The sequence below is a fragment of the Theobroma umbraticum genome, unplaced genomic scaffold, assembly GCF_002168275.2.
Source record: "Theobroma umbraticum cultivar Fairchild unplaced genomic scaffold, ASM216827v3 scaffold_147.0, whole genome shotgun sequence".
NCBI lineage: Eukaryota > Viridiplantae > Streptophyta > Magnoliopsida > Malvales > Malvaceae > Theobroma > Theobroma umbraticum.
In genome coordinates, this window is record NW_018397259.1 from 2,756,202 (window position 1) to 2,771,738 (window position 15,537).

The 15,537-nt window shown below is 30.8% G+C and overlaps 1 protein-coding gene across 2 annotated transcripts; it reads right to left on the minus strand.

Moving 5' to 3' along the window:
- Positions 1–5,514: 5,514 nt before the first annotated feature.
- Positions 5,515–8,869, minus strand: LOC110415417 (myb-like HTH transcriptional regulator family protein). Of its 2 annotated transcripts, XM_089783366.1 has the most exons (8): positions 8,192–8,869; positions 8,005–8,149; positions 7,651–7,864; positions 7,488–7,564; positions 7,351–7,390; positions 6,943–6,997; positions 6,738–6,807; positions 5,515–6,074 (listed from the first exon to the last, which is right to left on the minus strand). In XM_089783366.1, the coding sequence occupies exons 1-8, from the start codon at positions 8,605–8,607 to the stop codon at positions 5,862–5,864; spliced, it is 1,230 nt and encodes a 409-aa protein (XP_089639492.1). In that variant the 5' UTR covers positions 8,608–8,869; the 3' UTR covers positions 5,515–5,861. The 2 variants fall into 2 exon arrangements, with proteins under 2 accessions (XP_089639492.1, XP_021282746.1); XM_021427071.2 differs by having other exon boundaries at positions 8,005–8,869.
- Between the last annotated feature and the right edge of the window lie 6,668 nt (positions 8,870–15,537).

Genomic DNA, 15,537 nt, shown 5'->3' on the forward strand with positions numbered 1-15,537 from the left:
TGAAAGGAAGAATTAGTAAGCTTTGTTTAAACCTAGCTCAATACCCTAAAAAATGCTCTACTTTTATATTGTTAGATGGATAGTTCATCTATACTACTTTTACATTGCTTTGTTTGTAAATCTTTAAAAAACATAATTAGATGTTTCTTTCTCCTCCTTGTTTGGACTTTCAACTGGTTGATCAATGGAGGAAAGATGAGAAAAATGTTGCATAAACTGAAGCTTTATAAAAGGTATGTCAGCAGGAACTAAGCCCTTGAAGTTGGGATAATAAGGACAAAACTTTTCGTGATTCCTTGCTTCATTCCTAGGAAAAATTGTGAAGGAAAAAGCTTCTCAAGAGGAATTAATTACATGCAGTGCTTTAGATTTTGGTATTGACCAAATAGCTGTAAAGTATTTCTTCAAACCAAGTTTATGTTGTCTAATTTACTCGAGTTCATTGTAAACTAGCTTTAGCTCCAAAATTCAACGTAGGTTCAATCAATCAGCCATAAATAAAGGCTTGCTTTAAGTGTTAGAAAAGTGTTTCCTCTGTTACTTTACATTTTTTATCAACAAAGATTCATGACTACCAAGCATTCTCAAAGGCCATAAACATTTACTTTTAAGGGGATCAATATTAATGAATTTGCAAAGGCAACATATTTATAATATGTTAGGATTTTGAATATTAATTGATTTTAATTTATATGCTAATTTCATCTATATATCACAAAACTTAATTAGACCCATTATTTCAAAATTTCAAATGGTTATTAGAAACTGAGATCCCAAAAGAAAAATATAGAAAAATAAAAAAGAAAATCCTTTTTCCAATTAATTTTTAATATTATATGTATAATGTCAGAACATATAGAAATTTCCACATATTTAAGCAAAGCATCTTACAAGAAAGGAATCACTAGCATCTAAAGACGACAACCTTTTGCAAGATATGAAGCAAAACAAATACAAGACACAAGGCAAATTAGTATTCCTTGCGACTTTTACATTCTTGGACACTTTCCTTTTACCAATTTTACTATTTTACACAAGACATATGGATAGCTCATTACCCTATTATAGTAGCCAAGACAAATTGTTGGCAAAGATAAAGATCTCTTTATTTCTTGGTTGTGATTGCTTTAATTGTCTTTGTTCTTCTATTGTTTTTGTTCTATGCTATAGTCTATATTGTTTATTTATTCTCTTTGTTCCTTTTATTGCAATAAATTATCATCTAGATTTCAAAAAAAAAAAATTCTATCCAAGTGTGATAACAAGGGTAAAGAATAAGGGAAATGTAAGCAAACGGCATTTATTTTTCGATAACACATCAAATTATTCACTAATAAACTAATTTTCACTAATTTCATTTTCTTTACGTTTTGTCTCCTTTGTACAAAGAAAAAAGAATGAAATTTATTAGTTTAGACATATGTCAAATTCTCATGAGTTATGAAGTTTGAAAATGATGGGATAATGATGCATTTAGAATGAGTCATGCACATATGAATGATTATATTAAATGATTATATTTGCTAATATTTTTTTAATATATACTATTAGTGATAGATTCTTTAATAGATTCTTGAATTACATTTTTGTTAATCAATTAATTTTTTTGAGTGACAGATTAAAGATTTCAATAGCAAGTCAAAGCGATAATCTAGCTCCTACTTCTAGTGATGTTGCTACGTAGCCTACACCTATTGCATGCCATCATCGTCACCATCACCATCACCGACTACACAACAAACTATAATCTCCACTAATGAAAGTGATGTTGTCAATTCTAAAAAAAGGAAAACATTTCCATCGAGGTATGAAGTTTGGAAACTCTTCACCAGATTTCTCAATGATCAAGGTGAACATAAAGCTAAAAGTAATTATTGTGATAGGGTACTTTCTGCTAATACTAAATATAATGGCACAACTTCATTAACGAATCACATGAATTATTGCAAAAAGTTTCCTAATGCTGATAATGATTCTGCTTAAACTGAGTTAGCTTTTCAATTGGGTGATGGGTCAATAGGAACTTGAAAATTTAATCAACAAGCCATTAGAAAGTCTTTAGCTAAGATGATCATCAAAGATAAGTTACCTTTTAGATTTGTAGAAGGGGAAGGTTTTAAGAAATTTGTATCAACTTCATATCCTAGTTTTATTGTGCCATCACGATGGACTGTTGCTAGAGATTGCTATAACCTTTTTGCTGATGGAAAAAACCGTTTCAAGCATATATTGAGAACATCCTTTTTTTAGAGTTTCTCTAACCATAAACACATGGATATCAATTCAAAGAGAGAATTATATGTGTATTACAGCTCACTTTATAAACAATGATTGGAAATTACACAAAAAAATTTTAAACTTTTGTCTCATTTATAGTCACAAAGGTGAGGCCATTAGGAAAATGATTGATAAATATCTGCGTGATTGAGAGATTAGTAAGGTTTTCACTATTACTATTGATAATGCTAGTTCCAATAATGTTGCAATAGCACATATAAAGAAAAAATTGGACTTATTAGGAAATAGTTTTTTAGAAAGTAAATTTCTACATATGATATACATTGCACATATCATTAACCTCATTGTCACTGATGGAATGAAGGAAATGAATGATTCAATTGCTTGTATTAGAGGAGCAGTTAGATACATTAGATAGTCACCTGCTAGGTTAGTAAAGTTGAAAGAATGTGTTAAGTCTCCAAATATTCAATCAAAGAATTTGTTGTCTTTGGATGTTAGTACTAAATGGAATTCAACTTACCATGTGCTAAAAACAACTCAAAAGTTTAAAGAAGCCTTTAATTTATTTGAGGAAGCCAATTCTCAGTATAAAACTAATTTATTGATGGGAGATGGGATACCTGAACATGAAGATTGGAAAAATGTTAAGAAGTTGAATCTTTTCTTGAAACATTTTTATACACTCATAATAAAAGTTTTAGGTACTTCTTATTCCACTATTAATACGTTTCTTGATGATATTTGTGGTGTTGATTACATTTTGAGAGATAGAAAAAGATATCCTGATGTTGAGTTGCAAACAATGGCAAAAAGAATGAAAGAGAAATTTGATAAGTATTGGAGAAATATAGAAAAAATGAATAAATTGCTCTATATGGTCTCTATTCTTGATCCAAGGAAGAAACTTGTATTTGAATAGTTTTGTTGAAGGAAAATGTATTTGAATGAGCAGGCTTCATCGATTTATGCAAGTTTGAAAAAAAACAATGGAAGAGTTGCTTACTAAATACCAAAAAAAGGTACAACTGCCTCTTAAGAAAGTTGGTGACAATAACCAATCCTAAGTGAGCCAAATTACAAAATTTGATGATGATATTGACTCTAATGCTGGTATTGCTCTTCTGAATGAATTTAAGAGATATAAGATTGCAATTATTAAGGAAGAGGATAAATCAAAATTGGGAAAGTATTTGAGTTTAAATGAACCTGATCCAACTGATAGTGATGGCTTTGATGTTCTCATTTAGTGAAAACTCAATAATCGTAGATATTCTACTCTTTCCCTACTGGCTCGTTATGTATTGGTGACTCTTCCATCCATAGTTGTTTCGGAATAAGCTTTTAGCACCAATAGTCATGTTCTTGATGCATATAGAAGTTCTTTAATGCCTAAGATGGTTCAAGCCCTTATTCATGCCCACGATTGGCTACATGGACCATCCTATTATCTTAATAACACTGAGAATGATTTGGTAGAGCTTGAGAAAGTTGATGAGGGTAAGTATTTTATTTATATCATCATTTCACTTCGGTTGTTTCAATTGTTGATATGTTATTGCTTTATTTCTTACTTTCTTGTTTATGTATTTTAGAGTTGTCAAAGATTGCAATGGACAACATACTTGATAATCTTTGAGGTAATGACATAATGTACTAATGTTATCTAATGTCTATTTGAATTTATAAATTATTTAATATGTTTTAACTTAATTTTTTTAATATATTTGAAGCTAATGATCTTTTTTTTTAATATATTTGAAGCTAATGATCTTTTTTTATTTTTTTCAACTTTTAAAGGTACAACCTGTGTTTATGCTAAGTTGCTAATGGCATCAAGAGGCATTTGGGGAGAAAGTAATCTTTGAAGATTATTTGCGTTCAAGACTATTTATTGTTGTTTTTATCCATTGTTGGAGATTATTAATGATTTGATGTTATTTGTTCAAAATTATTTGTTGAAAACTATTTATTGTTGTTTTTATCCATGGTTGAATACTGTTAATGATTTGTTGTTATTTGCTCAAGACTATTTATTTTTGTTTTTATTTATATTTTTAATTATTTGTTGTTGTTTGTATAAGTATCTATCTTATTTATTATAATTTTTTATTATCATCTTTAATATTTTTGTAGTATTGATTTATAAAAAAAATACAGCATAAATAAATATATACAAAAAAAAAATTCAAGTTCGATTTTTGAAAGCTGAACCAAACTAACTGAATTAGTTTAGTTTTAGTTAGTTGGGTTATTTGTAAAATTCAGTTCGATTTTAGTTATTTTGAAATATAAATTCGATTATTAGATATCCAAAATCGAACTAACCAGAATATTTGCATATCCCTAGTCTTATATATTTTTGCTGCAATACTATCAAAATGAGATAACTTTTGTACACGTCCATTAAATAATGAAATTTCATATAATACTTTTAAAAAAATAAATAAAAAGACAAAAGAGAAGAAAAAGAGAAAAGGAGGAAATAGAAAAAAGTGTAGAGAAACCTAAGAATTAGAATAAAGTTTTTTTATATATATAATTAGGAAAAGACGGATTCGAACCTTTCTTTTTAGGTAGGGAGATCATATACCAACGAATGACCTAAATGCTCGAATGTAAAAATTAAGATAAAGTTTAGCGGTGCATTTTATTATTATTTATTTATATTATTATTAAATAAAAAATTATTTTAAAGAGAATTAAAATATATTTAATAATTAAAATATTAAAAATTTTGAGGGAATCATGATGCCAATAGATATACTATCTTTCATCATTGATTAAAAATATATAATAAATAAAATATTTTAAAAATTTTGGGAGCCTTAACTACCGTCCACCCCTGAACAAAAGGGTCGACCATATCTATTTTCTAGGTGAAGCCTGTTTTCTAGCAGCAATACGTGTGAAGCCTCTAAAAGGCATGGTACCATGCGTTACACACGGGAGTATAAATAACTAATGAACGGGGTTGAGCCTAACATTGTACAAATTAAATATGTCATACATGCATATGCATTTGATAATATTATTGTTCAACCCATTTACGACCCGTCCATTTGACACCTTTGATATATAAAGGTTGGCTCGTCTCCGTTACTTGTCAAAACCACTATGTCCTTTACTTTGACCAAATTTCAGGGAATTTTAATTTATAGTTTACCCAGAAAGTAATAAAGGAGAGAAATAAACAACACTTTGCTTAATTTTTCCATCTATATGTTTATGAATTAATGTCAGAAAAAGAAAAAAGAAAATGAGCACAGTCATTGTCTAACTTTCTCACATAAAAGGTATTGAATTGACTGAAAGCAAGCTAATACAAAGAAGAAGCAAAAAAGAATTCCATGGCCTACCCTATGGCACTTAAAATTCTCATAGTTCTCTGTACGAGCTTGATGTGCACAAATAGTTGAATACACAAAAGCATGTTCAAGCTCTTCAAGGCACGATTCATGAGTGAAACTCTTTTGAATTTGTATGTTTTAGTTGCATTCATTTGTTTTACAATCTTGCTCTGGATTCTGCAGAAAGGAAGTGGTGGGCTTAATTTGTTTGACATGCCATGAAGGCTTGTATTTTTGTACACGGCCTTCTCTGACATGAACTTTGGAGATGGTCTAACTTATCTTGGATGGGAAGTGAGCATTTCCTGAACTTTCTGCAATAGAGACCTCCACGTCTTCGAGGCTAAATGATGGATCATGATCAAAGGGTGTGATGTCCAAATCTTGTTTTTTTAGGAGGCTTTCGTTTGTTTTTTGTTGCTGATCAATCATCATCTTAAGCTGCCTTCCTTGTTCTTCAATTCGCAACTGTAAATTTCGCTGAATCTGAGCAAGGAAAAAGAAATGGCAAAATTAGTCAATGACTAATATTTGTTGCTTATGAATTAAACTGGTCTAGTAGGAATTAAGTCAGAAACCCCTTGCCATGGCTTTGTCAATCAATTGAATTTCCAAGACAGGTATTTAGTTTAAAATCAAATAGGATGAATTAATCTTTATTACATTTAACTTAATAGATGTGAGATTTTTTTATTACCATTCTCAATACTCTCTTCAAATGTAGAGATAACAGATTTATCACGTGATAACTTATCATAAAGAGAACAACAACAAAAAAGTAATATTTGCTCCGATACAAGTATTAGAGAGGTGATAGTCTCATATTAGTAAAATTGGGGATATAATGGATGGACATATAAATATAACAAGTATTTCTCTCTATCTATTACCTAATTGGTTTAAAATGGATGTCAATCTAAAATTGGGGATATGATAGCCTTCATTGTTATCCCTTCTATCATTCATGTTATGTGATAAATTCGTGATTCATACACGTGAGAGGGAGTATTAGAGTTTGGTAAATTGGATTGAAAGTCCGTTCTAAAAGTTCAACACTTGACTGTTTTTATATAAGTTAATGCATACCGGACAGACAGAAACATGGCAAGATTAATGAAAGTGAGACAACATCAAAGATTATTCCTGTACCTCTAATTGTTCATGAAGACGCCTCTGCACATCTAACTGAAGCTGCAATGCCTCTGTGAGGTGCAACCCACTGCAAGACAGATTGAAAATTTTGATTAAATTGCAGTGTAAAATTAATGGAACAGCAAAACAATTTCGGTAGCGAATTATTTCAAAAATGAAAATATATTTGGGTGGAATAAGATGAATGTATTAAGAAGTTTACGTTTTGACATCCAGTTGAGTTACATCATTTGTACTACTTCTTTTATCTGATTTGCCTGCAACAAGAAAAGATATTGATGAGATTGTTTGTGGACGAACTTCCGGCGAGCTCATATAATTATCCAAAGCAAAACTATCTGGCCTGTGAACACTCCATGCCTTCCCACATAAACAATCAACAAAGAATAGCAAAAAATTCTCCTGATTGGCTAAAGTAATTAATATCCATATGTCCGATTCTCTGAAGTTGTATGCAATCAGGAGGAATCAGCCAAGCAAAATTTATATTTGCAGAGCTTGCCTAATAGTTGCAGCTAGGAAGCAGAGGAATTAAATCAGTAATCTCGCTTGTTGTCTAGCAAAGAAGAAGAAAAGAGAAGCAGTCATTGTAGCAACTATCAAGGTATACCTTCAGCAGAGTCTGGCATGTATTTTGCGATACGATATTTCTACAAGACAGAAATCAGAAGGAAACAAATTTGGATATTAGCATTTTGCCAGAAGAAATATAATCAACAGACAAAAAACTTGAAATTGCATTAATACCTGCAAATGGCTTTTGACATGAAAGATGGTCAATCCTTCTGTATCCATCAGTTTGAGAATTGCCTTTGGAGTTGCCTCTGTTTGATCAAAGTAATAACTAACTAAAATGCTCACAGAATGGTTTCTCAAGATTTGATGAAGTTGAAACCATACAATTACTTACTCTCAGCGCCGCCAAGGCGTTTGACACACTCCACAAACTTGTCATGAAGATCCTGTGTCCACCTTATTCTGGTTTTACTAGCAAGTGCTGCCCCCGTCGAAACAGAGTTGCCAGAAGAAACAGAAAAGGTTCCAGAAGAACAATTTGAAGACTGCTTCCCTTGCTGAAAGATGCTTACTTGTGCAAGCGGAGAGCGATATGAGTTGCAGTAAGCCTGCACAGCAACAACCAGAGCACAATTAATACAACTTCTTTCTACAAAGAGTAACATTAGAATTCATATGAAAACAACAAGAAAGTTAATTTCAGCTACAAAAAGAGAGAACCAAAAAAAAAAAGAAAAAGAAACTTTACTCTTTGATCCTGATTTACTCGGAAAGGAACCGAATAGTGACTCCCAACAGTGACAGCATTGTTTCCAAGAAAGTTAGTTTGATCATGAGGGGAAACCTGGCTCCCTTGTGAATTGCTGCATGGAATCTTATAGGACTTTTCAGAGGACTTCTGGTACTGATTGCAATAAATTTGGGACTTTACTAGTGACTCAAATGTATTTCTCAGCTCATAGTTGGTTTCATCTTGAGCAACAGATTCAATGGAAAAGTTATCCCCTGAAGCATGAAATGAAGGTAACTGAGAATTGCAGCTCTTGTTGTATTGGGAGGTGTAAGAAGATCTATCCCCTTGAGACCCGTACTCGGAAAACCCCATGCATCTTTCAGTTGCATAAAAAGCAGACGCTGGAGACAGAAAACCACTCATAATTGTATTGGATGTTTTAGCGGCTCCTGGGTTTTCCTGCTGTAACCCTCCCTCCGTGGCAGGTGCCTGAATCCGGATTCCCATGTTCCAAGGCTGTTGAAATCCATCATGATTAACATATTCAAAATTGCAGACCCTACTGAATCCAAGGTTCTGCTCTAAATGTTCTTGGCAATCAATCTTCTGAGTGTTCATTTACAAACGAAGTAATCTACAATCCCAACAAGAATAGCTAGCAGATATACAAACTTCTGAATTCGCTGTTCATTTTCCTGGCAAGCATCAGAAGGAGTATCTACTTTTCATTCTATTTTGAATCACTTGAAAGATTAAAAGCCACGCAGAATACGCGCAAAGATCAAAGAAAAGGAGATGCAGATAAGATGGAGAACCATGGCAGTGTTGAATTCAGATGTATGGTAGAAAAATTCTAATTTTTATTCCTCAAGACTTGAGGTTTAAGATATGAATATAAATATATAATGTAGTATATGCAAAAGTCTTTAATTATTCCTAAAATGGATAGGAATGAACATTGATCTATTGGCACGACCAAAGCCCACACCGCAAAAGAAAAGCGAAAAAAAAAAAAACTCCCCCATTTCCAAAATAATAAAATAAATTAATAAAATTTTTGTCCTCGTTTGAAAAACTCATTGACAATATAAAATATGTTCCAATCTTTCGATCACCAAAAGAACAAATGAGACAAAAGCCAAAGAAAACAGGTCTTAAAAGATCAAAGGGAACATCAAAGGAGTATGGGTTTCAACAAAGGCATCTATGGCCTAATAAATGAGATACTTGGCATAAATTCAAAATTAGCAGACCCATAATTATTCCTGCCATGGATACGATGGAAATCCCTTCAGCCACCCAAAAAGATTATACAAACTACTACACATCTCTTTTCTCTTCAAAGAGCATTATTCTTCTTCCTTCCCACAACATTTGCAAAGTGGGGTATCTCGAAATTACCAGAAAAAAGTTCATGGAGTACTATTATACTTATATCTAAAAGCACATTGGATTCGCACCGTCAGATTCGGAGAAACACGTTCAAAAAAAAACAAAAAAAGAAAACCATGTGCTTATAAGATAAACTGATTTTCACTGAAGCAAACTTTTGATAATTGAAAGGCGATTAAGGCCTAAGCATATATCAAATCAATATTTAATTTCAAAGGCAAAAGACAGGATTCTTGCCAATAAATGTAGAAGGTTAACCTAAACCTTATATAGTGTTGTACTCTCTCTCTCTCTCTCTATATATATATATATATATAGATGTATATGTATCTCCACTACGTTAGGACAGTACTGTTCTATCTAATTGCATGCTACCATCACTTCATAGAATCATTCTCAACATTTCATGTTTCATGATTCACCAAAAGATTAAAAAGGTAAACTAAGCACAATGTCATCTACCTCATACTTGACGCTGAAATTTTGTTGGATTGAGATATTTAGCATTTGAATTTTGGATCATTGAATCAAGATATGTATAGAAAACAAAGAAAGAAGAAAAGGCACAACAAATCCCCTCAAATTTTTTTTTTTAAAAAAAATGGAATTGGTAGGCTTACCCAGTCGCCCCCCTTACATCCGAACGAGGAAAAAAACGACAAAACGAAAACAAGAAAAGGGTATAAGCTGGCAATTTTATTAGAGTGCATCCAAGGCAGCAAAGCACTATTAACGATTGATAAAACCATCATTTTTGCATGGGAAGCCCCGGACAACTCATCTTGCCATATTCCGGATTGGAATGGAATTATTAATAATACTTAATAAATAGTAACAATCATTAGCACTATGTATATTATATTAATTAATTACTCTGCTTATTTATTTTTTAATTTGTCTTGTACTTTCCTGCATGTCATTATCAGAAGACGTGCTTAAAATCAAATGCGTTCAGGCTTCAAGATCTGACGGCAAAAAGCTCGATTCCTCGGTTAATTTTTAGTTTCCTGTTGATGACAAAAGAATAACTATACCCGCACTAGACATGACAATCTAACCAAAAAGTGCACAAACTTTACCAATTTGAATCGAAAGTGATTAAATTTTTAGGATAAAATTGAGAGGAGGCTACCTCTCATTACAGATATTAAAATTACATATACAATAGAAAAAAGTAAAATAAAAATTCTTTACTTGTTTGCAATTTATACATGGGATGTGAAGAGGCCAAAAAAGGACAAAAATGAAGAACAAGTATGCTTCCATTTTTGACAATTACAATTCAAATTTCTTTGGCATAGTGTACACTGTTTGATGGAGACGAAGATTAAGATAAAGGGAACATTAGGGAAGGCCACTTGAGAGTTAAGAACCATGTTCCATGTCTTAATCATATGGGAATTCAAAGGTATTTAAAAGCTTCAACACTTTTTTAGGATCTTTGTGAATGTAGGTACCATATGCCTGGATAATATTGTTCCTCTTCCTCCTTTCCATTACATGACCCCCTCAACCTTCCACGTATAGATATTAGTACAATAATTTTAAGTTGTACTTTCATTTTTTTTTTCACTTTAAAAAATAAAATAAAACTTGTACTATCATATTGACCTAATATTTTGGAAGGACAAAAAAGGTAAAAATTCGCTTGTTGAATGGGGCAGTGTTAGAACCATAAAGAAACTCATTAGCTGATTATTATTTTAATATGTTGACAGTACAATTAGGTACGTGGGAAACCAGAGAACCAGTTCATTTTGATTTTTTTTTAATTGTCTCATAAATAATTATTTTGATATTTAATTAAATAATTAAATTATTATATTTAAATTTTAAAGCACCCTTAACCACCTTCCTTCTTTTCTATCATATGTGTGCTGTTGGGCGAAGGAACGCGGGGCGAGATAAACAGTATTTGGGTCTTTGAATGAACCGGAAATCGTCTTAGCAGACCTTTGTTGATTTGGCTTACCACATTTGCTCCCAATGCCGAATGAGAACGCACCTTGGCCAGTTGTATATATGTGATCCTATGGCCATTTGTAGCTTGTCCATATACATTGTCTAATTTGTTATCTACTTTTATAAACTTTTTGAAAGTCGTTTTGTGATTTGTATATATGTAAAACCTTTTTTTTTTCTGATAAAGTAATTAACATGAGAGAACTTCATGATTTTAATTACTAATATGAACCTTTTTCCTTTGAAAGGCTGTCTATCAAAGATTTCTATAAAAATAAAAGAAAAAAAAGCTACCAATATATATAAGCCAGCCACTCAGTATCATATTCATATTCAATTTCTACTTCTCTTTTTGTTTCTTTTTTCCCTTTCAGAGAAGGTAATTGTTCTGTTTTACTTCTAAAAGGGGCCATGTAATTAGATAGTTATTTTCATTGTTTGGTCTAATGCTAAGCAACAAAATGGAGGTTAACCCAAATTAATCTTTATTTCTCGTCTCTAATATATTCATTTTTATTACTTCAACTATATATAGAGTCAAGGAAAAAAATTTAGTTTTAATGTCATTTTTTAAGGGGCTTAGCTAGCTCGATGAAAAATGACAAGAAGGATTCGATGCTCTCAAATCGTCATCGCATGTATCACTCAAACAAAATAAAAAGATTTTTCAAAATTATTAGGTAATAAACAGATAAGCATTAGATGAAAAATTAAATAAAACCTATGGAAAGAAGAAGACGAGTGAAGTATTAAAGCAACATTGTATCTGCAAAGGATACAAACAAAAAGGGCGTTGTTTCTTTTCCCTATTATCTTGGTTGGACACTAGCTACGGAAATTGCCCCTTAAAGCTCTGGAGGGACGTTATGCCAATTTAGCCTGCCCCATGAGTTGACCACTTCTTCTTTTCACTTGTTTCGATGCTTTCTTTTCATATACATACACACATACATATATATACATACATATATATATATATATATATATTCTCATTTTACTTTGCAGATGGCTTGGCTACAATCTTCCCTAGTCCCATTCACGAATTTTGTCCGGAAGACTCCTTGTCCAAACTCCAATCATTCCTCACCATGTGATTCGTGGCTTGTTTAGTTTAGCCCTTCGTGTAGGGCTAATGATTGTGGAATTTTGTTCACGTAATGATTATAATAATAAATAGTCATATCCAATAAATCTAAGAATTGAAGGGGTTATTTATTTTAAGAGTAAATTTTATCTCACGTTATGAACTTCTCTATGATGGAGAATATCTATTAAATCGTTTACCTCTATACGAATACGAATGTGAGATTCAAATTTGGAATATCATTATATATAATATATAATAATTTTTTTATTTATCATTAATTAATTTTAAATTAAATATTTTATAATAAAATTCACATAGTAAAAAGGTAGTTTCACCATATTACTTTTTAAAAAAAAAACAAAATTCACCTTATTAGTTAGGTGATTTTTACAAGTTAGGTTTGTCATAGTTAGTTCCAAGGTCCATGTCATACGATAACAGCATGCTTTCTCTAACTCGGAAGTGTACAATAAATTTGTTGTCCTTACATATTATTATTACGTGGAGTGCCGAAGTTGTGATATATAAATATGAAATAACTAATTAATTAAATTTAAATATTCGAAATCTTTTAATTTAACATAAGTATCTTCAATTATTATCAATTTAAAATGACAATCTCATAATAAATTAAATTGGACAACATTGACTCATGATATAAACTTTTTTCTATAAATCAAGTATCAACTCTGTTTTGTTCATAAGAAAAATGGATTTGGACTAAGATTTTTAAGTAAAGAAATATATACGTTTACCATTGCGTTTAGTGTGTGGATGCAGTCAAGTGACAACATATCTTAAGATAGACATGATTATTTATCCAAAAAGGAGAAAAAAAAAGGAAGAAAACACTCAACCTTAAAAATATAAACTATTGTGCAACGATTCAAGAATACGTTCCCATATCTAACATCTAACATAGTAAACTCTTACAAAATAACTACGACCATAGTCAAATACCTTGTGAAAATAATTTAAGGGATCAAAGTCAAATTTGTCATTATATTATGATTCAAGATTGAATTGACATAGTATTTTGCTTTTCAAAAAAGAAAATTGTCATAGTATTTCAATTTTGTTAAATTTTATCACTCTATTTTCAAGTTTATTAATTTTCAGACAAAAAGTAATAGAATTAAAATATTTCTCTTGATATTCTATTAATGCAAGTGGCACATTTCCATCAATTCGTTACTCTTTGCTCAAAAATAAAAAATTGAAAGTATATTGACAAAATCTTTTAAAATTAAAATGTAGTGGTAAAAATTCAATATTGACTCATAGTATAAAATTTGGAAAATTTGGCCTTAATTCCATATTTAAACATTAAAATGGAGGTGGCCCGGAATGAAAATTCAAATCACCGGGACAAATCCACATGAAGGTGATGATAGCAAGAGAAATCTCCCTCATCACTAAAATTTTAAAAAATGAATTATGTAACCTAAATGGAGAAAGTAATAATTTTAATTAGAGAGGTACCCAAACCTAAAATGATCTTAATTTGAAAACGTTCAAATTAGAAATGATTTGAAGTCGAGACTAATCCAATTCAAATCCACAATAACTCAAACTTAATACTAAAATGGTCGAATTTGTCAAATTTTTTCTAACTTGGTTCTTCTGACAAATGAATTCTATTTTCAATAGTTACCCTCTAAAAGTTCCTAAATTCAATAAAATGCAATTGAATTCATATTAACCATTTAAGGTTTAACTTACACTGATTATAATATGTAAAGGGGTTTTTGTGATAGGAAAAGAAAGCATTGTAAATAAATAAAAGATGTACCAAAGGCGACAGAGAGGAAGATCGAAATAATTTCTGAAGTACTAAGTGTCGTGGCAAATGAAAGAAAACAAAAAAAGAATAGGTAAACAATACATAAGAGGGTCAGAGAGAGAAGCTCTAAGTCAGAGAAAGGTAGTTCTGAAAAGTGAAAGTCCCTCAATGAATTGTGAAAGCTCTGTATATAATGCCAAAAGTAACGGTTACAGAAAAAAACTTTAATATACATAATGAATGATATTATTAACGAGAGTTTTAATGTTAGGTAACTGTTATTAAGAGTTAATGTCGAGTAACGGTTAAAAACTCATTATGTGAATTAATTAGAAGTAATAAGACTTATTCTCGAGTAGACACTAACAAAGAAAAGTTGTATGTGAATAGGTACAAGAAAAAAAGCTATACATGAACAGATATAAGAGAACAAGGTAAAATAGGAAAACACTTGTACTTCAAGAAAAGGTTAAAAGAGAGATCTCTTAACTACCTCCACATTTGAACCACCAAGCCAAACTTTTCGAAATATCCCAACATAAAAGTAATTCATGAACCCTACTACTTATTCCGAATTACTTTCAATGACATTTGTGTGAACTGATTATTCAATCCAAAGTAGTTGTTCTACTTGTATTAGTTGTTCCATATAGAATAATGCTTCATTTATTTTAATTGTTCCATGTGAAGTAATAATTCACTTTATTTAGTTGTTCCGCGTGAAGTAGTGCTTCACTTGTAATAGTTGTTCTCATTATTCTTTATATAATATTATGCTATAAAATAATTTTTTAGATAATAGGTACTAACCAAAATCAAGTATCTACACACTTATTACAATATGTAATAAAATGATTTTAAAAAGTTTTATGTTTTTAGTACAAGTTTAGTATTTTGCTTTTCTTTTATATATAGTCATTCTTAAAATCATGCTACATTAGAAGCATCTTATATGTTTCTTTTGATAGTTAAAATGAGAGCCTTTTTCCTTTTTTTCCCCCCCTTTGTCTTAATTTTTTCAATTTTTTTTTTATGATATCTAAGGCGAGGATGATTGAAAGACTATCTATGAACAATTCAAAGATCAGTTGGACCAAGCTGTTGAGTATGAAAATAGGCTAATAAGACTTTTGATTGATCAAACTATTAGTCTTTGAATTTTGATGGGCTGAATGAGTTTTATTTGTAAACTATCTTAATCTATCTAGATATGAATGAAAAATTTTTTGAAAAAATGATTAGTGAAAACATTGACAAAGATATGATTGGTAGCATTGCAACATTTTTCAGATTATAAAAACTTTGTCATCTACCCAAAAATATA